Below are 20,314 nucleotides of genomic sequence, written 5' to 3' on the forward strand. Positions count from 1 at the left end.
TGTCTCTCCTTTTCTCTCAGTGAAAATAAGCTCTTTTTCTCATGCACCAACCCATATGCTGATCTGTTCCCTTAACATCACAGTAAAAAAACTACTTTGTTGGAAGTTCTTTGCCATTGACTGCAGATAGAAATAAACATTTGTTAGGAAATTTGGTCTTCATAGCTTGTCATCTCTCCTGTAGCAATGAAGAGTCTGGTGGTGCACTGCAAAGACCTTCTCACAGATGATGTTATCAGTCGTTTGCTTCCTCTCTTGTCCTGTGCGGTGACCCTGCTCACTCAGTGAGTGGATCTTGGTTGCTTAAAATGAAAACAGCACCATGACGTTATAAATACCTTTTTAAAGAAGACTGTAAAATGCAGATGTAATGTGGACAGGATGTTAAATAACATCTAATACATTTTTTGTCCCTATCCTTTCTTTTTAGCCTGCCTTCTATCATTAAATCCTATGGCAACCAGATCAAAAATGCAGCCACTGTCTTTAGATTGAGAGTGTATGAGATCCTCACATTGCTACAACCTAAAACATACGAAGGTAAGCACAATCTTGATCATGTGCTGATGTTTTATAAATTATATTTTTATTCTGGAATACTTGATTTTGATTGTTTAAGTTCTTGTCCTATGTCTCTCATAACATTCTGTAGTCTTCTCCTCACAGAATAAAATAATTTGAACTCAAATGTCTATTTATTTATTTATTTGGTTAATTATGATAATGTACAGTAATCTGAAAAAAAACCCTAAACAACTAAAACAATGAGCTTAATTAAAATAACGAAGTTAGATTTTTTGCTAAAAGCACAAAGAAAAAAGTTCTCAGCTAAGATCATGATTCTTCCAAAACCCCCCACAATGACTGAAATTGGACGATTTGATTGCCCAAATATGTATTTATTTGTTTATTATGGTTTGATTGTGTTGGCTCAGAGAGCTTTGGCATAGTGCTGAAGCAGCTGCTGAATGATCTGACCGGGCCAGAAATTACAGCATGTGCCGAGTTGAACCTGCTGCCCTCGCTGTGCTGCAGCCAAGACCTGGCACTGCTGGGCCCTGGACTACAGGATGTGGATCAGCACTACATAGAGGAACAGGTCAGAGCACAGTCTAATCATCTAGGAAATAGCCTTGTTAACGTGCAATCAATGTAATTAATTGATTTCCTAGAACAGCGCATTGCATTGTATTGTCTGTCTGTTTAAAGCTCCGTGGAGGTGGTTCAGGAGGTGGGACGTTAGAACACGACCCATTTACCATCTTTGAGAAAGCCCAGGAGGTTCCTACCCCCCTCCCTCCAGCCTCCGCTCTAACAGCAGCAGCTGTCCAGCTGTTTGGTGTGATTTTCCCTCACCTGGGCATCCAGCAGAGGTACGTCCACCATCACCACAGATGCTGCTTTTTGTATGCTGTTGCTGTTTGGTTTGAGTACTTTTAGTTTAGTTGATTTGAAAGGGTCTTGATGTTGCATTGACATTTCAACACATCAGTTAATTCAGTTACTTTATATAGGACCTTAATGCTAGCAATACATGCTTCACGTGTGCAAATGAACAGGTAACGCTGATGAATAGAACAGCACATCTTTAGGTAAAATTGGATATTTACTAAATTAATTTGCTCAACTCCTTTACTAATTGCACATTCCACTATGTAAATTATTTAAATATTTTGTTTTATGTTACATTCACTTGAATGTGGATAACAAATGTTAACCAGCATTACCATTTAAAGTTATTCAGATTGTTAGAAGTAACTGATACTGTTACTGATAGCAAATTGTGGGAAGTGGCTTTAATGAGATTCAGAGGCTTTTTGAAGCAGCATAGCCAAATTATCCAGACATCTGCATGTATTTGCGTAATTGGGGGCTGTTCTGGCCACGTGCAATGCATTAAACATGGCAGTGGAGAGAAAATGATACTGATCATAAGGGGCCATCAGTCCTCCTGCAGTGCATCTTTCATCCCACTAGCAGCTTGTCTCTAGATTATTTATTTAATATTTTTATGGGGGGTGTTGTTGTTATTGTTTTTTTTGTTTTCTTTAGAAGCAGAACAAAGACAACACGTCTTTAGAATTGGGATGTCTACAGTTTTCCCAGAAGATCTATTTAAGTGTTCAAGAGCATTTTTAGAACCTTTGGTTCTTAACTCTTGGCATTCAAGCTGTGAAATATAAACTTTACTTAACTAATAATATTTTGAAATACAGTGGATAGATGTTTGAAATAATAATGGTGGAAAATAAGCATTAACAATTCAATATTGAATATGTTGGCCCATATAAAATTCATAATATTGGCTGATATCCGATATGGTACACATGACACGTCATGCATCCCTTGAAAATAAGATATTACAGTATCCATTAGGGCTGTCACTTTACGTTCGAAAATCGATTGCACAGTCGATCGGACCAACCAACGCAAGCTTCGAAAACGAAAATAGGGAATCGATTTTAACGGTCTTTTCTCGGAGCGCGTCCAGCTCGTCACGATACGCCCGCAGCGAACGCGTGTCACACAGCAACTGCAGGCTCTGACAAACACGCATAACAGCAAATTATACTTCTGCATAATGTGTCTCTTTTTACAACAAAACTGTGAATTCTGCCGGTATGCAGACAGTCTCATGCATTCAGATACAGATTCGGGCTACAGTCTACAATCGCCTATGTAGGCGAAATTTGTTTGACATTTCTAATCGTAAACACAGCTATGTTGAAGCCTGCAGTAATGTTTTTCATTGATGTTATGGCAGTCCACTCTGCTTATTGTTTTTCGAGAATGTTGCACTCCTGTTTGTCATTGTGCACGAAACTTCACGCCAATAAATCATCAGGAATATTGCTGACTTGTGTGCGTCTCAAGCGCCCTCTTAACGTTTGTCCTAATGCCTGTTAGTTGTCCGTGGATTTGCCCATATTTGGCGTTTAAAATGGAAACGTCTTTAGACATGGAAAATCGATTTTACAATCGATTCAATGAACACTTATGTCTCAAAAATCGAACAGGATTTTTTCACAAAAGTGACAGCCCTAGTATCCATACGGTACAATATTTGCTGTTTTCCCTATCTCAGGGCTCAGATCCTGGAGCAGTTCTGTGAGTTTGTGCGACAACTTAAAGGAGCCCGGCAACAGACAGTTCAAATCCATGTAGCTGCTGCTGTTTGCTGCACTTTGAAGGTAAGAAGCTTTTTAAAGACAGTTTGAAACCTGTGCATTCATACCATATAAAGCAGCTTTGTTTTTCTCTCCCCCTCCTTCCGTTTTTGCTGTGTAGTGTTTGGCATCAAGTAGGAGGGAATTAGGTCCAGAAGAGGTTCAAAGACCAGCGCTGTCTCTCCTATTGGGAGCGCTAGAGGGCTCAAATCCTCTGTTGCGCTGCATGGCTGCGGAGGGTTTAGCGAGGCTGGTGCAAGTTCTTAATGACCCCAGCATCACCGTTTCCATCACTCTCATGAGCTTTGACAAGTGAGTTTATGCCAAGATCATAAAAAAAAAAAAAATATATATATATATAACTATCTGAAATGAATGTAAATGGTTTTCAGACTGAAGACTGCGAGGGATGCCATCACGCGCACAGGTCATGCTTTGGCCCTTGGGACTGTGTACCGTTACCTGAGTGGGATTAGTTCCACTCAATACATCAGTGCCTGCGTTGGGGTCCTCTTCACCCTGTCCCAAGACAGCACCTCACCTGAAGTGCAGGTACACGTCACCTGACCACATGACTGTTTATACTCCGTTTATTAATATAGGAAGTCTAACCAGGACTGCGACGGTGTGCTTTCTTATTAAGAGGGTTGTCAGGAAGTTCATGCATTGATCTCTCAGTGAATTATATGTACAGATGTGGGCTCTCCACGCTCTGTCCATGGTGGTGGATCTTGCAGGGCCTCTGTACCACAGCCATCTGGAGGCCAGCTTCACTCTGGTGCTACGATTGCTCCTCTCAACTCCACACACACATGCGGAGGTGCAGCAAAGCCTGGGCCGCTGCCTTAATGCCCTCATCACCTCCATGGGGCCGGATCTGCAAGGTGCACTCACTTATTTTCCCATAAACTCTTTCACACATAGTCATCATGTAGGTGAGACCTTTACAGATTATTTAATGCAAACTGTCCCCAGGTGAGGGTGCAGGTGTGTGTGCGGTGAGGACCTCCTGTTTGGTGGGCTGTGCTGTGATGCAGGACAGTCAGGACTGTCTGGTCCAGGCTCAGGCCATTTCATGCCTCCAGCAGCTTCACATGTTTGCGCCACGCTTCGTCAATCTGGCCAGCCTGGTGCCCAGCCTCTGCGTACGTGAACAATGCACTTAACACACACAGTCATACTGAACAACTGACATCTCACTGCTTTCAGTTTCAGATAAATTGACATTTTCATTCAAGATTATGAAAGATGTTTTGTTATGAGACTAACAATGAATTATGCACACAACCAAGGACTTATAGTCAATAGTCATATGTTTCATGTTGTCATGTTTAGTTATTACATTGTTTATATAGGGTTAAAGTACAAGGAAAACCAATATATTATCATTGTTATTATTAAATAACAGTCACAAAAGTCTTATATGACCAGTGGCTTACATGCTCCAAAAAAAGAATCATAGATTCTTCACATTAATTTATTTTACATTAAGTAGAATAAAAAATGAATGTCATTGGAATAAAGGTGAGTGTACACGGGCCTGGCTTTGCCCTCATCTGTAGTGACAGTACTGTTTTCTGTTCCCTCGTACAGGAGATCTTATTGGATTATTCTGTGTTGGTAGGTTTTGTCTAGCTCTCTGCTGTCAGGGCACTTTATGCTCTTTCCTTTGTTTGCACCTCATATTCCTTTACTTGTGTCTTTCCCTATAATTATGCTCTGTTGTCCTCCTCTCATTTCCCAGTGTGAAACTAACTCAAGCAGGATCTGGTTTTGAGCATGAGCAGACAGTGTCAATGCCTCTAACTGCAGGGTTAATGCCAAGGATTAGATTTGCTTGGCTTGGTCCTTTCAGTAAAGGCTTCTAACACTGACCACCCACACAGTGCACATGACATTCACATCCACAGCTGTGGCCTTATGCCAATTCAAGCTATTAGCTTTATTACTGTGAGAGCTCTCTCTCTCTCTCTCCCCCCCCCTTCACACAACCACAGACAATATTAGACAGTAATTGGGAAAAACATTCTTTGTTCTACATGCTCTATTTTTACATGGTTTGATTTATGGTCTTATTCTTTGCAAATAGCTCACTTGTCACATCATTTAAAGCTCAAAACAAGCCTTGACAGTAGCCCTGCTGTCCCTTTCTCCTCTCCCTCTGGCCTTCTCTACACTAAAACAGCATTTCTGTGGGATCATTTTGACATAACGGGACTAACTTTGATGTGTTTTTTGCACTTTTGTCTGGATTATGTTGTGCAAAATGTGATGTGAAGTGTTCATCACATTTAAATTGTGCTCTATTTATATCTATCTGTATATATATATCTTATAGAGGTGTGCCATATGACTAAATGATTTAAACCATTAAAACTTTATTTTATATAATTTTTTGTTATACTTTGTCAGCTCTAATGTCTCAGTTTTGTTCTTCTATTTCTCAAGATCTCACTAGATTCACTAGTGATCATTAGTGTGACCATACTGATGATAAGATCTTTCATTATATCTCATGCATGCCTCTTGTGCGTGTACAGATAAACCTGTGCAGCTCGTACCTGTCTCTGAGGCGGGTGGTTGTGGCCTGCCTGAGGCAGTTGGCTCAGAGGGAGGCAGTGGAGGTATCGGAGCATGCAGTTGCTCTGGTTAAAGAGCTGCCACGCAGAGACAACTCACAACTGGGTGAGTCAGCAAGCATCGCCCCCACTGCACGTCATAGTATCATCTCAGCATATCTCTGCTGTTGATTTTACTGTACTCTGCATTGAGGTGGCTTTGACTGCAGTGAGTTGTACATTATTTTAGGGCCTGGAATTTTGTCTTGATCCTTGAATGCAACTGTGATTTGATCATCTGAATATAATACTGTTCAAAAGTTTGGTGTCAGTAAGAATTTTATACTTTTATTCATCAAGGATGTGTTAAATTGATCAAAAGTAACAGTAAATACATTTATAATGTTGTTAAAGATTTCTATTTTAAATAAATGCTGTTCTTTTGAACTTTCTATTCATTAAAGAATCTTGAAAAAAATCATCACAGTTTCCTCAAAAATATATAGCATCACAACTGTTTTTAACATTGATAATACCTTTTTTTTCTGAAGACTGGGAAAATAATGTTTCACATTTTTACTGTTTTTACAATATTACTTTTTCTGACTTATGCTGACTTATTATCAATGTTGGAGACAGTGCTGTTTAATATTTTGTATAACCTGTGATACTTTTTCAGGATTCTTAGATTAATAAAAAGTTTAAAAAAAGAACAGCATTTATTTAAAATATAAATCTTTTGCAACAATATACGCTATCGTTCAAAAGTTTAGATTTATTCTTTTTTTTGTTGTTGAAAATTATACTTGTTTATTTATTCAGCGAGGATGTGTTAAATTGATAAAGTGATGGTAAGGATTTATATTGTTTGAAAATATGTCTATTTTGATTGAATGCTGTTCTTTTTAACTTTTTTTTTTTCATCAATGAATCCTGATCACAGGTTCATATCACAGGTTAAAAAAAATATTAAGTAGCACAACTGTTTCCAACATTGATGATAATCGGCATATTCGAATGCTTTCTGAAGGATCGTGTGACACTAAAGACTGGAGTAATGGCTGATGAAAATTCAGCTTTGCATTACAGAAATAATGTATATTTTAAAATAGATTAAACTAGAAAACTGTTATTTTAAATTGTAATAGTTTATAGTATATTAATATTGTATACATAGTATATATGCGAAAAGTATATTAAAATAGAAAACCATTATTTTAAATTATAATAATATTTCACAATATTTTTTTGTTTTTTTGTTTTTTGATGAAATAAATGCAGGCTTGATGAGCATGAGAGATTTCTTCCAAAAACATTAAAAATAGTATGATTCCAAACTTTTGACGTGTATATATATATATATGTATGTATGCAAGGGCGTAGATTTGGTTTGAACATTGGGGGGGTTGAAGTTTGGGTATGCCTCCTTATGCCTCCTTTTCATGTGATCATGGTATAAATATTGGGGGGGTTGTAATGCATAGATTTAAATATTGGGGGGGTTATCTCCCCCCCAACCCCCCCACAAATTACGCCCCTGTATGTATGTGTGTGTATTTTATAAACTTTTATAGAGTTTTTATTTTATATATATATATATATATATATATATATATATATATATATATATATATATATATATATAAATTCAAGCAAAACATAATTAATAATGTAAATATATATGTCATAAGGTGGTCTGTATATGAAATGATTATTGTCTGTCCTGCAGATGTCACTATTAAGGAGGTGGGATTGGAGGGGGCTTTGTTCAGTCTGCTGGACAGGGAGTCTGACCCACAATTGTGCCGAGACATTCAGGAGACGCTAGTCCACATGATGAGCTCGGCTGCTGAGAGTAACCTGGCCCACTGGCTGAAACTCTGCAAAGACGTACTCTCTGCCTCTGCAGGTGGGCTGCGATCTCGGCCTCACGAGCAGAATAAGATGATCTTAATTTTCCACCTTGTGCTCATTTTGTGTACAATTCCCATTGTTTGTATCCTTGTTTTTGTTAGTTTTACAAAGATGCATTATTGAGAATATAGTTTTTTATGGTCTTGTCACTCCTTAGACTCCGCTGCAGCTGCCTCTGTAGAAACACAGCAGGAGGAGGATGGAGATCGATATGATGATTCCTCTGCATTCCATGCAAAGTCTGAGTCCAGCGGCCCCTTCAATAACCTGCGCTGGTCCACTCGTGTATTTTCCATGGAGTGTGTGTGTCGTATAATAGCGCAGTGTGAGAACGGAGACCCGGCTCACTTCAACATGGCACTCGCTCAAGAGCAGCGTTTACATGAGTCCACAGGTTAGATGCTAGAATTGCTTTAGTGTATTTGCAGTTAACTCTGTATACTGTGATTGTTTTTCTTGATGTGTTCATTGAGTTAACTGGATGTTAGTGCCACCTTCTGGGGTGATTTTATATACTTTTGTTAATTCTGTTTTTATATGCACCCCTTTCTGTCTCGTAGATTTCCTAGTTCTCCACTTGGCAGACCTCATTCGCATGGCTTTCATGGCAGCCACAGACCACAGCGATCAGCTTCGACTGGCTGGTTTACAAACACTGCTGGTCGTTATCCGTAAATTCTCTAATGTGCCAGAGCCTGAGTTTCCTGGGCATGTAATTCTGGAACAGTATCAAGCCAATGTGAGCACTAACTTACTATCCAGCCTCACTCTTAAAATCAACTTTGCATACTATTATATGCCCAGAAAGGTGTTGAAAGAAACTTTGCTTGTCTGGAACAATAACAGTGATGAACTTTAATTTCCTAAATGCATTCAAATAAATGATCCTTATTGCAAAGGTAGTTGTAGGGAGCAGTTTATGCTTATGTATATTATGTATTTATATTTAAGTGTGCACCTTTTTTTTTTTTGGCTGAAATTGCAAAAAAAAAATCACTTTCTGTAGGAGAAAGTGGATGGAAAATGTCAACAGAAACCTTCACATTCAATTTTTTTTAAATAATATTTAATAGAATTACGTTAATTAAATTATTATTATTATTTTTATTAAATGTAGTTATTTCAAATTAAGGCTCATTTGAATTATTAGTTTTGAAAACTTTTGGCTTCTGCATCCACTAGTTGCTAGAATGTTAAGAGTTGTACAGTAAAGTTCTCAGCTGTTATTCTTAGAACCCCCCCCCCCCCCCCCAAGACCTACCTGAGCTCATTCATCAGTCTCTTGTTACTAAGTGCATGTGCACGTGTGTGTGTGTGTACGCATGTGAGGGCCCGTATCGCTTACACTAAATTAGGTTATCTGTTGGCTAAGCGGGAGGCCTTATTTTCAAACAGTGACGTGAAACCTCTTCAGTACCTTGTGCTACAATATTCTCTGTTTAAGTTTAATAAGTTTACTCAGGGTGTAGGACATCAATTCCGTACAATTGTCGTGCTGCTTAATAGTTTCATGAAAACCATGTTTGTTTTTTCAGGTTTTTCAAAATATTTTTCAGTTTTTAAAAAAAGAGAACAGCAGTTATTTAAAAAAAAAATTGTTGACAAATTGAATGCATCCATGTGGAATAAAATTATTACTTAATTATTGACTCCAAACTTTTTAACAGTTGCTAACGTATTTCCAAACAGAGAAAGTTTTAAACTATATTTGTATTGATATTACATTTACGGTAATTAATGTTTATATATTATGTAAGTAAAAGTTTTGGACACTTTATTATTATCTTCCACAGTTTTCCATCAAAACTATGAAATAACACAAATGTAGGTCTGGGATTAAATACATCTATACATATAGGCACTCAACTTATCTACAAAAGTAATTCAAGCATAAACATTTAGATCAAAGGATCTTTAGGGTTATGAGAAACCTCCCAAACTTTTGTTTCTGTTGGTATAATGGACTAAACAATGTTTGGTGTTGTAGGTTGGAGCTGCACTCAGACCTGCCTTCCATGTGGATGCCCCTCCGAATGTGACTGCCAAAGCCTGCCAGGTGTGCTGCTTAAAGAACTTCAGCATATCTATAATAAAGCTTTTTCTGTTTTCCTTTGCTTTTACTGGCACACTTGTTGATCCAAATACCATGTAACACATTGTTTAAAGTCTTAAGTAAAGAATGTTGTCATTGTCAAATCGAGCATCCCAAGTATGTTCATTTTGTAGTGTCAAAAATTCCCAAAACAATCCTTTAAACTGTTTTCAACCTTTTGAACCCGCTTTTCCAGTTCACGTGGATTCGCTTGACCTAATTTCTTCCCTGAGTCTGGCAGTTCACTGCTGCTGCTGAAAGCTTCTTCAGAAGTGTTGAGTTCTCACATGAACCTTTGTTGCTGTTCAGGTTTGCAGTGCATGGATCGCCAGTGGGGTCATCAGCGACCTGCGTGACCTGAGAAGGGTACATCAGCTTCTGGCTTCCTCTCTCGCCAAAGTTCAGGTGGGGAGAGATGTTCCCAGTCAGCTCTATAATGAGAGCACCTTCACCATGGAGACGCTGGCTGTACTCAAAGCCTGGGCGGAGGTACTGAACACTATCTTAACAACTATTAAAGCAGTTGCACCTCTACGTCTAGCCAATATTTGACTCTAGGGATGGGCGGTATGATGGCATATAAAGAGAGGTTCTTCTGCACTTTTTATTCCTTAGTGTATCTGTAATTGTAAAAAGCAGAAAACTATAATCTAACCTGTATCTGAATAAATCTGTGTCTCTAAGGTGTATATCACGGCGGTGCAGGGCTCCAGGCAGAGGGAGAGTCCGGGCAGCCATCTTCAGCAACAGAGCGAGGAGGGTGGGACTGCAGGTCCAGCAGGGGCTGGTTTGCTCAAACTGGTTCAGACTGATTTGGCAACCCTGAGCCGCCTGTGGCTGGCTGCCCTTCAGGACCATGCCCTGCTCACCCTGCCCCCACAATACTCCAGTCAACTCCCCTCCACAGGTCACTTCTCATGCTCTGATTCTCAATTACACACCTACCTGATGGAAAATAAGCAGATCTAGTCATTTACTTTACAGTGTCCAAAATGATGTGCCTCTAGTGGAACCAAATAAATATAAAAAATAATGACTACTTGCAAACAGATTTCCCAAACACTCAACCTGTCGGCCATTGCATAGCCAAGCAGGTAGTCCTGTCCTAAACTCACACCAATGTTGCTATGTCGGTCACTCAAAAATTATTTAAAGTGCATCAGGAAATTGATCAGCAGATTTTTTTGCTTGTAATTTGTCTCTGCGCAGAAATGGATAGGTAAAGGTGTTTTAGCATTGAAAAAAAAATGCTTTAAATAGCTATTTCCTGTCACAATTACACTTGTTTACTTTTTTTTTCTTTTTCTTTTTTTACAGTGCTTACACTACCGTTCAAAAGTTTGGGGTTGGTAAAATCCCTTATGTTCACCTAGGCTGCAATTATTTGAACAAAAAAAAAAGTAAAAACATTAATATTGTGAAATATTCTTAGAATGTAAAAGAATGAATTAAATGGAATGTTCTTTTTTAATATATTTTAAAATGTAGTTTATTCCTGATGGCAACAATGAATTTTCATCAGCCATTACTCCAGTCTGCAGTGTCACATGATCCTTCAGAAATCATTCTAATATGCTGATTTGGTGCTCAGTAAACATTTCTTATTGATGTGGAAAAAACGTTGTTAATATTTCTGTGGAAACTTTTCCGGATTTTTTTGGTGGATAGGAAATTCAAAAGAACAGCATTTCTTTTGTAATAGTATGATGTCTTGACTGTCACTTTTTTATAAAATGTATACTAGTAAGCCCAAACTTTTGATTGGTAGTGTAATTTTTCCATTAATAATTCAGTGTATTCAAAATAATCTGAAGATTATTTTATTACCATTTGAAAAAAATAGTAGTGGAGTGATTGTAATTTGATTTATTCATTTCTGTTATCATCTTGTTCACAGATACTGTATGTGTTCTAACATGCATCTTTTTTTTGGTCAGGTGGCTCATTTTACACTGCAGAGACGGTGGAACAGGCCCGTCCACATTATTACAGTGCCTGGGCTACCATTCTCCACGCTACTGCACTCTGGCTCAACAGCACCGGATTCATCATAGTGGACGAGGGGCCCGCCAACCTCTCCAGGCCAGTCACACCCACCTCCATGGGCCAGTCCGCCTCTATGAGCAGTGTCAAATCCCCAGAGGACGTCAACACTGATCGCCTCCACCTCATCTTGGGTACAGAGCTCAGTTAATATTTCCTGTTTCATTAATTGGATGTAGTTCAGTGTTTATAGGGCATGCATTGCTAAATTATAGTCATTCAGAGCTTTGAATTCTGCTCTTGTCATTCAACATGTGCTGATTTCGAGGACCATACTTGCAATATTTTAGGATTTCACTTGATTCTGAAAGATTCAACATATTTATTTTTAGTCTTCTTGTTTAATGTCGTTTCATTTACTGAAATCTTTCCTTTAGGAATCAGCGTGGAGTTTTTGTGCTCTCCTCACTCTGGAGAACAATTGGAAACCATCAATTCATGTCTTCAGGCTCTGCAGGCCTTATTGGAGGTGCCTTGGCCCCGTTCCAAAGTGGGCAATGATCAGGTATTCTACAATTGAATATATATAAATCAACACTTTTATTCAGCAAGGACAGTAAATACATTAATAATGTTGCAAAAAGTTTATATTTCAAATAAATGCTTTATCTATTCACTAAAGAACTCTGAAATAATGCATCACGGATCACGTGATACTGAAGACTGAAGTAATGACTGCTGACAATTCAGCTTTTCCATTACAGGAATAAATTGCTTTTTAAAATTTCACAATATTACTGTTTTTACTTCATATTATATAAATGCAGCCTTGGCAAGTGTATGTTTTACCCTTTTGCACTATATGAGACAAAGAATGAACTTGTTTTTCCCATAATTGTTTCTCTGTGTTTAGTTATTTTTCCTATAGTATTGCTTCAGTAATTCCATATCAATTAACGAAGAAAGAGTTTGCATATTTACCTAAATAAGGTGGCATTTCTCAGAGACACTTCTATGAGACAGGGCACTGGACTGAAGTGAACCGCACAATATTACGATCAGGGTTTGAAATTAACACCTGCCAACCCGCCATATGCGGGTAAAAATCAACTGTGGCGGGCAACGCTGTCAAATCATTAGCCAGTTTGGCGTGTTACTTATTATGTTTACTCACTTTGCTGGGGAAGTTGGTGTAAGCCAAATCTGCATAGATTTAGCACAAATACTCAACTCGTGAGTCATCGTGATATATTAAATACAGCGTATTGAGCAGACTCTGTGCATATCTGGCTAACTTGAACATACCTGTCACCACGCAACAAATAACGGCGCGCGATTCATTTGCACTGAAGCAAAGATTTAAAAAAACAACAATAATGTGGCAATACTTCCCGCAGACCAGAGTTCACACACAAAGACTGAGCTGAAAAACATCACTTCCTTACTGATACAGCTGAAGATGAGAGCTCTGAGGACATTTGAGCATTTGGTTAACAGAAAAGACATTGTAATTTTCCAACATCCTACAATTTTAGAAGACCCTGGCTTATCCTGAGACCACAGGTTTGTTTTGTTCTGCATGGTGTTTGATGTTTCACCAAAAAAATAAAATTTGGTGATGAGGATGAAAAAGGAAGGGAGGAGATGGCTAGACAGGATTTTGATTGAATAAGAAATTAATGTATAGAAAAAAAACTATATATATAGGCCCTAAATTGTGACGTAGTTAATCTGGTTTATTTAACTTACAAATTTAGTAGCCAAATTGGCCGGTGAGTGAAGGTTAATTTCAAGCCCTGATTATGATATTGTGATGCATTGAGATTTGTGGTTTGGTATTTGTCTTTGCATGTAGTTCATATCAGGTATATTTTAGTCTTAGGATGTTTGTCACTCTGTGCTCCTGACAAGTCTATGGTGTTCTCTCTATAGGCTTTGAGTGTGGAGCTGCTCAGCGTTCTGCATAGGCTCATAGTCACTCGGGAATCTCCCAGCATTCAGTTGGCTGTGCTGGAACTGGTGGGCCAGATTGTTTGTGCTGCTCAGGAGCATGTCAAAGAGAAACGCCACAGTGCGGAGGGTAAGTCTAAAACAAACACAAAAAAAAGTGTGTAGTGCGAAAATAACCCTCTGAATTCATCTTTCTTTACTGCATTTGGTCAGTCGATGATGGTGCAGCAGAGAAGGAAACTGTTCCTGAGTTTGGTGAGGGGCGGGACACTGGTGGCCTGGTGCCGGGACAGTCTCTTGTGTTTGGAGCACTGGAGCTGTGTCTCTGCACGCTTGTGAGAAAGCTTCCGCAGCTCAGCCCTAAGCTGGCCGGCAGCCCCACAGGGCGGGGAGGACAGACCTGCTCTCTCAGCAACACTGACTGTAGACTCGTCACATCTGCTGTGGCCATCCTCTCAGAACTGCCCTCCATCTGTTCACCAGAGGGTAAGTGATTCAGGGAATTACTGCGGCCATAAGAGCTTTCAGATTATGAGAAAAAAAATCTTCCTGCCCACTTCATTTAAATCTACTTTTTATTTTGTTTATTCAATTTAGGATTCCCATTTTTTTTTTTTCATTATACGGTCACCAAAAAACCTAAATACTATTTTTTTTTTTTAAGTCACCATCATTTTTTTTATTCTCCATTTAAACATTTTGTCATATTTCAAGATGAAATGTCATGTTCGTTGCACAGAAATTAGATTTGATTCCATAAATGATAAAAGATCTGACATAGTGTTTTTTCTTCCCTCTACAGGCAGTGTGTCAGTGCTGCCCACAGTGCTCTATCTGCTGCTTGGGGTGTTGAGAGAGGCGGTGAAGGGCTCTGTTGGAGCTGAGAGTGGACAGCTGGTACCAGGCATCCTACAGGCTTTGCGCACTGTTCTCACCTCTCCCATGAGCAGAGCTGAGAAGAGTCGTGGGGCCTGGACTGAACTGCTGCAAAGTGCACTGCACACACTCTTGGAGTCTTGGAGTACAGGTAATTCTCTCTGTCTCATCCACCACACTCTGTCACTGCATGTTTTAAGCATGTTTGAGATATAATTTGAAGAACATTCATGTTAGTGGATTGTTTTGGACAGATAAAATGGAGCCTGGAGTAGATGAGGTTACCATGTTGACATCCCTCACCATCTTCCTGCTGTACTCCAGTGCTGAGGTGACCACTGTGGAGCCACTGCAGACATGCTGCATCCAGACATTCAGAGCCGGTCTGGAGTCTAAGGACCCTATAGTGAGTGAAGAGGGCTGATTAAAAAGCTTATTCAGTATAGAACCAAACATATAATGTTTGTACAAAATTTCTACACTTTTCTTTTTTAAAGGAGAACTTTTACTCACCAAGGATACATTAAATTGATCAAAAGTAACAGTGATGACTTTTACATTGTTACAAAAGAATTCCATTTTAAATGCTGTTCTTTTGAACTTTCTATTCATCAAAGAATCCTGAAAAAAATGTTCCACAAGATTTCTACAAATATATTAAGCAGCACATCTGTTTTCAACATTGACAATAATAAGAAATGTTTTATAATATAATAAATCAGCATATTAGAATGATTTCTGAAGGATCATGTGACACTGAAGACTGGAGTAATGGCTGTTGAAAATTCAGCTTTGAAATCACACAAAGAAACTACATTTTAAAATATATTTTAATAGAAAACTTAAATTGTAATCGTAATATTTCAATAGCCTTGGTGAGCAGCAGAAGAGACTTGAAAAAATTTGTTTTTTTAAAACTAGGAACCCCAAAGTTTACATCCGGCCTCTTAAATAAGGAGCTTTGCTACAATTTGTGTAGAATTCCCACAGGGGAAAAAACTATTTATTAACCTTCTCTTCTATGTCTTATTTCTACTTTAGGTGCTGAGCAGGAGTTATCAGTTGCTAGTATCTTTATTTCAAGGCCCAGAGCCGATAGCCAGGCCGTTTATTCTGGCTTTGGGTGGCTGTCTGGTGTCGCAGCTGGAGGAAGTTGAAAAGAGTCGTCCTCAAGGCCCAGCAGAGCTACAGGCCGTACAAGACGCAGTCCGAGCCCTGGAAGCACTAGTGTTTGCTGCTGACGAAACTAACCGTAAGTGACTGAAAAATATTTATGAACTTTTGATTACGAACAGTAAGTTATGATATCATCAACAAACAATGAGAATTCATTGGCTGTAAATTTGTTTTTAATGTTACTGTTAGCAAAATGTTATAGTGTTGTTTAAATGTGACTTATTAGGATGCCAAGATAATCAAGTCAGTATTTGTTTTATCCATGCAGGTCCACAGCTGGTGGCTGTGCTGTTGCCCATCCTCATCTCTCTTCTGCTAGATGAAAATGCTTTGGCATCGGCTCCGGCGGCCTCTCGCTCACTGCACGAGTCCGCCTTAAGAGACCTCATGCGCATCGGCCCCCAGAACTCGGCTGTCTTCAAAGCGCTGATGGCCTCTGCCCCACACATGAAAGCCAGGCTCGAGGCAGCCGTCAAGGGCAACCAGGAGAGCGTGAACACTAAGGCACAAGCATCTCGGGTCATTAGCAAAAACACACCCAGCATTCAACTGAAGATCAATTTCCTGTGAATCCTCCTTAATGGTTATGGTTATGATTATGACTGTATTATGATTTGAATGACTGAGTGAATCTTTTAATCAATAGTGTTTTTAAAGATAAATCAGATGAAAATGTGTCATTTAATAATTGTAATCAGTTTTAAAACTGCATTAACCTCTGTGAGGAACTTAATACATATTACTAAATGCAAGGGAAAGTGTTTCACAGGTTTTTTTTAGTTTTAATGGTTAGCTTGCCGACAAGCTTGAATCATTTTCTTTAACTTCTTTATGCATAGCATGATATTTTGTGAGAAGTCTTTTATTATTGTGTCTGTACAAAGAATGCAAATCCTTAATTTCTCACAAAATTTCTCACAAAAAGTTGCAACTAAACCTGTTGCAAGACCAACTGCAGTGCTGGTGATAAGTTATCTGCTAACTCTACATATACAATTTTAGATATATGAATGTACTAATGATAAAGCATTACAAACGGATCCTTGCATCATTTCTGCCACATGAGAAATAAACTCATGCTTTTTTTTTTTGACATAAAAAATCATAATTATGAGATTAAAACTCAAAATTATGGCATACCAAGTCATAATTTTGACAGTTATCATTATGACTTACTAAGTTAAGAATAATTGACACTTATCTCAGTATCGACTGTCATAGTTATAAACTGTCACTGGGTTTTTACCTCATATTTCTTTTACTTTTTATGTCAATGTTGACTTTATATTGTGTAATTGACAATGTAATTAAAATGATCTCATCATTTGGCTTAGTATCTCAAAATGACTTTTTTTATCTCATAATTAATTTACCAAAGCTTGTTTTTTATCATATGTGATGGAAATGGGTTTCATGTTCAAGATGGTACTTACCTTTAGTTTTTTATATATATATATATATATATATATATATATATATATATATATGTATAATTCTAATTATGCATGCAAATCTGTGTTGGTGTCGCTTTATCTCAACACTTTAATTATTTTGCCTGTCTGACAGGCAGTATAACTAATAGCTTGGTCTTAAGCGAGCAAAAAATATTAAACATGCAGCAAAATAATATTTACTACTAAAACGCACTACAAACATGTTTACAATGCAAATGGAAGAGTTTCAGCAAATATAGGACCATTGTTTTTTGCCAGTTTGTATAGACTTCAGGTGCTGTTTTCTGCTTGAAACATTGATGATCAATTACAATTATGCATTTGTAACCATACCATTTTGTATGCTGTAAATTGTACAGATGAAATATGGCAAAATTAACCATTATTTTCTGATTATACTGGAAGAATAAAATCTAGTTTTGCTTCAAGAGTTGCATTGGCTTTACTTTGGAGTAGAACCTGAGAGGGACATTTGCAGTTTTTTCCTCACTGCATAGTATGTCTTAATTTGGATTTGTCTAGTCTATTAGGATCACTGGATTAATTGCACGATGCATTTCCTGCACAATGCAAGTTTCAGGATGAACATTAACCCACTGAACCACTCATGGCTTGATTTCAGAGAATCAGTGTCACTGGTCACTTTGTACAATTGTGCAATCCATGTGAATGATTTGTAATTTTTGTGGCGACCTCGTTGACTGTAAATGTCGAGGTGTTTTAGCGCCCCCTGTCGCTGAGCCGCTTCGCTGTTTGTTCCTGACCGCTACTGCGGAGCCTCGTGATATGCGGAGCCTCGACTAGTTCTTTCGACGGCTCTCCATTTCACTCAATATTTCACCCGTCGCCTTCCCGTTTGCTTTGACCTCTACCTTACAGCCAGCAGAAGCGGGGAATGAAGCAATATTCACATCTTGCCGTCTGACAACTTCAACCCGAGACGCATTTTGTCCACCCTGTGTGTTTTTTCTTCTCTTCTCGTCGTTCGGCGATAAACGGTGAGTGTTTGTGTCGCTCGGCAAAGGGTTCGTTTCTCTGCCTGACAGACGCGATCAGGCCTCGGCATCCCACTCAACTTTAGCTCGCAGATTTACTGGTAAACACAAGGCCGCAGTAGTGTTACTTGTTTTTTTTGTTTGTTTGTTTTGTATTTTAGCTTAAAATTGTTTTCTGACCGGTTATATATGTAGATGAGAAACGTATTAATACGAGTACGAATGAAGTAAATTAAGTTTGGGATTAATTAGGTCTGTCGAAGTGACGCTAACAAGACGCATTTGAGCTAATCCCAGCTAATTAAACCTCACTTTCTCAACCGATTATTTGTGTTTTTACTCATTTGCTGTGGAATTATTTCATTAAATATGATTTTAACGAGGAAATTAAACGGTTCTTGACTCTGTCATGGCGTTTAAGCTAACATAAGCTGTCTGAACTCAAGAAAGAGGCCATCAGGATTAGATTGGACGTTATGACTATTTCTTTGCTTAACTTCCATTCCCTAACGTTTAATCGAAGATATAATGTTTGATAGCGTCGTATTGTTTGTTGTTTAAGATTTTCAGGTTTAATTGTTCAGGTTTTCAGGTTTTGTTCACCTGTTTGGCTCTCAGGATCAGGTTAGATGGCAAAACATGAAGTTAAACGCGACATGATATTATAGATCAAACACACTATTAACGCTCATATATGCCGTTTGTTCACTGTGAAGGTAAGGTTTTATTGTGCTGCTGTATAGGCTGGTGTCATGATGACATCGGTTGCAATCAAGTTGTTTTTCTGACTCCTTAGTCAGCTGCAATGGCAGAAAGTCAAAGAACATCATTAGAATCATGTTTGTTAGTGAAACATCAAGTGTCATGAAAGCAGGAGCCACGGATAAGCTGAATGTCTGCTTTGCAGTGTACTTTGATTATTTGAAGTTGTATTGATCTCTATGCTGTAAGAATAACAGCAGACAGAATCTAAAAATACTGAACTACTTACATTTAATTAGACTGGAACTTACTTTTGTATTCGAGACTAAATTTCTTCCTTTTTCTTATTATTAGCTTAGGTGGGAATGAGCCTGCATGGAACATTTCCTTTTATGGAACATTTTATTGAACCTTCGTTTAGACAAACTATAAAATAAAATCTTAAAGTTGCCATAAGCGTTTAATTTAATTTTGTATAATATTTTACACATCATGCTTTTATGGGCCATAAAGTATGATTTAGTGAGAATATTGTGCTCACAACTCAAGGAGAAAAATTAACGTTTTGGTTTTATTCACAGCCCTGAAATTAGCACAATTTGGTGATGTTATTTATATGGCTAAAGCATTAGATGATATTTTGATAGCTTATAATGTAAATCAGTGAGATTTTTATAACTGTGTATCAGACCACTTGCATAAAATGCATAAATATTAGTTTTCACTTTATGTCTCCCAATAATGTCTTAGTAAGAAGATATTTAATGCTTTGTTTTATTATCAAAGTTCTTAATTGTGTACAGCAAAACAATGCAATGATTGAGAGATGTCCAAATAAACAATTTTAAAAGCCTGTTGTATCATATATTTGATGCGTTTTAACATGATAAAAAAAATAAAGTTAACCTTAGTTGATTCATTCCAGTATATGTTTATCTTGAAATATTAATAACAATTTAAAATGTATTCTTACATTACTAAGTAAAAAAAACATTAAAGTTTTCACAGCAAAAAAGCAAGTGTACCACAATCTGAAAGTGGAACTTTTTAGAATTATGCTAAAAGGCCTTTTACTTACTGAAAAATGATTAGCTATCAATCAGAGGGCAGAAGGCATGTATGATTGTGTACAACATTTTTTTTCAGTTCTGATCATGTTGGTAGTTTAGAGGCTTTAAATTAATGTATCAAATATGATACAATCTTTATAGGGTTACGTTAATTAACAACAAACAAAACCTTAATAATGATATGAAGATAAAGTTGTATGTTATTGGTCTGGTGGACTAATAGACTGGGAATGATCCCATTCATTTAAAGGTGGTATAATTATAGTGAACACTTTCTTTCCAAGAGAAATCGTAACTCAGGGCAATGGCATCAGAACTTGTTTTCGTTCACAATGGTCTAGTGTTACTGTTAAAAATTGGTTACGAAACCAAAAAAA

At 37.8% G+C, this 20,314-nt stretch overlaps 2 protein-coding genes across 17 annotated transcripts in view; both read left to right on the forward strand.

Annotated features, from left to right (window-relative positions):
* The window catches only part of heatr5a (HEAT repeat containing 5a), a 29,792-nt gene extending 12,194 nt beyond the window's left edge, over positions 1–17,598 (forward strand). For both annotated transcript variants that reach the window (XM_084096668.1, XM_084096669.1), the window contains exons 13-37: positions 185–284; positions 431–540; positions 936–1,099; positions 1,210–1,373; positions 3,086–3,191; positions 3,289–3,479; positions 3,560–3,719; positions 3,862–4,051; positions 4,143–4,312; positions 4,761–4,787; positions 5,708–5,852; positions 7,455–7,634; positions 7,797–8,033; positions 8,200–8,378; positions 9,627–9,695; positions 10,041–10,220; positions 10,416–10,638; positions 11,669–11,908; positions 12,152–12,279; positions 13,647–13,794; positions 13,878–14,150; positions 14,467–14,691; positions 14,795–14,946; positions 15,582–15,792; positions 15,985–17,598. In XM_084096668.1, the coding sequence (XP_083952794.1) occupies positions 185–284; positions 431–540; positions 936–1,099; positions 1,210–1,373; positions 3,086–3,191; positions 3,289–3,479; positions 3,560–3,719; positions 3,862–4,051; positions 4,143–4,312; positions 4,761–4,787; positions 5,708–5,852; positions 7,455–7,634; positions 7,797–8,033; positions 8,200–8,378; positions 9,627–9,695; positions 10,041–10,220; positions 10,416–10,638; positions 11,669–11,908; positions 12,152–12,279; positions 13,647–13,794; positions 13,878–14,150; positions 14,467–14,691; positions 14,795–14,946; positions 15,582–15,792; positions 15,985–16,286 (4,274 nt within the window). In that variant the 3' untranslated portion in view covers positions 16,287–17,598. The remainder of the gene's footprint in view (positions 1–184; positions 285–430; positions 541–935; positions 1,100–1,209; positions 1,374–3,085; positions 3,192–3,288; positions 3,480–3,559; positions 3,720–3,861; positions 4,052–4,142; positions 4,313–4,760; positions 4,788–5,707; positions 5,853–7,454; positions 7,635–7,796; positions 8,034–8,199; positions 8,379–9,626; positions 9,696–10,040; positions 10,221–10,415; positions 10,639–11,668; positions 11,909–12,151; positions 12,280–13,646; positions 13,795–13,877; positions 14,151–14,466; positions 14,692–14,794; positions 14,947–15,581; positions 15,793–15,984) is intronic.
* A 315-nt stretch (positions 17,599–17,913) lies between these two features.
* Positions 17,914–20,314, forward strand: part of hectd1 (HECT domain containing 1) — a 34,645-nt gene continuing 32,244 nt past the window's right edge. For all 15 annotated transcript variants that reach the window (XM_084097207.1, XM_084097219.1, XM_084097215.1 and 12 more), the window contains exon 1: positions 17,914–18,168. The gene's annotated coding sequence lies outside the window, so the exon portion shown is untranslated. The remainder of the gene's footprint in view (positions 18,169–20,314) is intronic.

This window comes from Abramis brama (assembly GCF_963993115.1).
Source record: "Abramis brama genome assembly, chromosome: 21".
NCBI classification, from domain to species: domain Eukaryota; kingdom Metazoa; phylum Chordata; class Actinopteri; order Cypriniformes; family Leuciscidae; genus Abramis; species Abramis brama.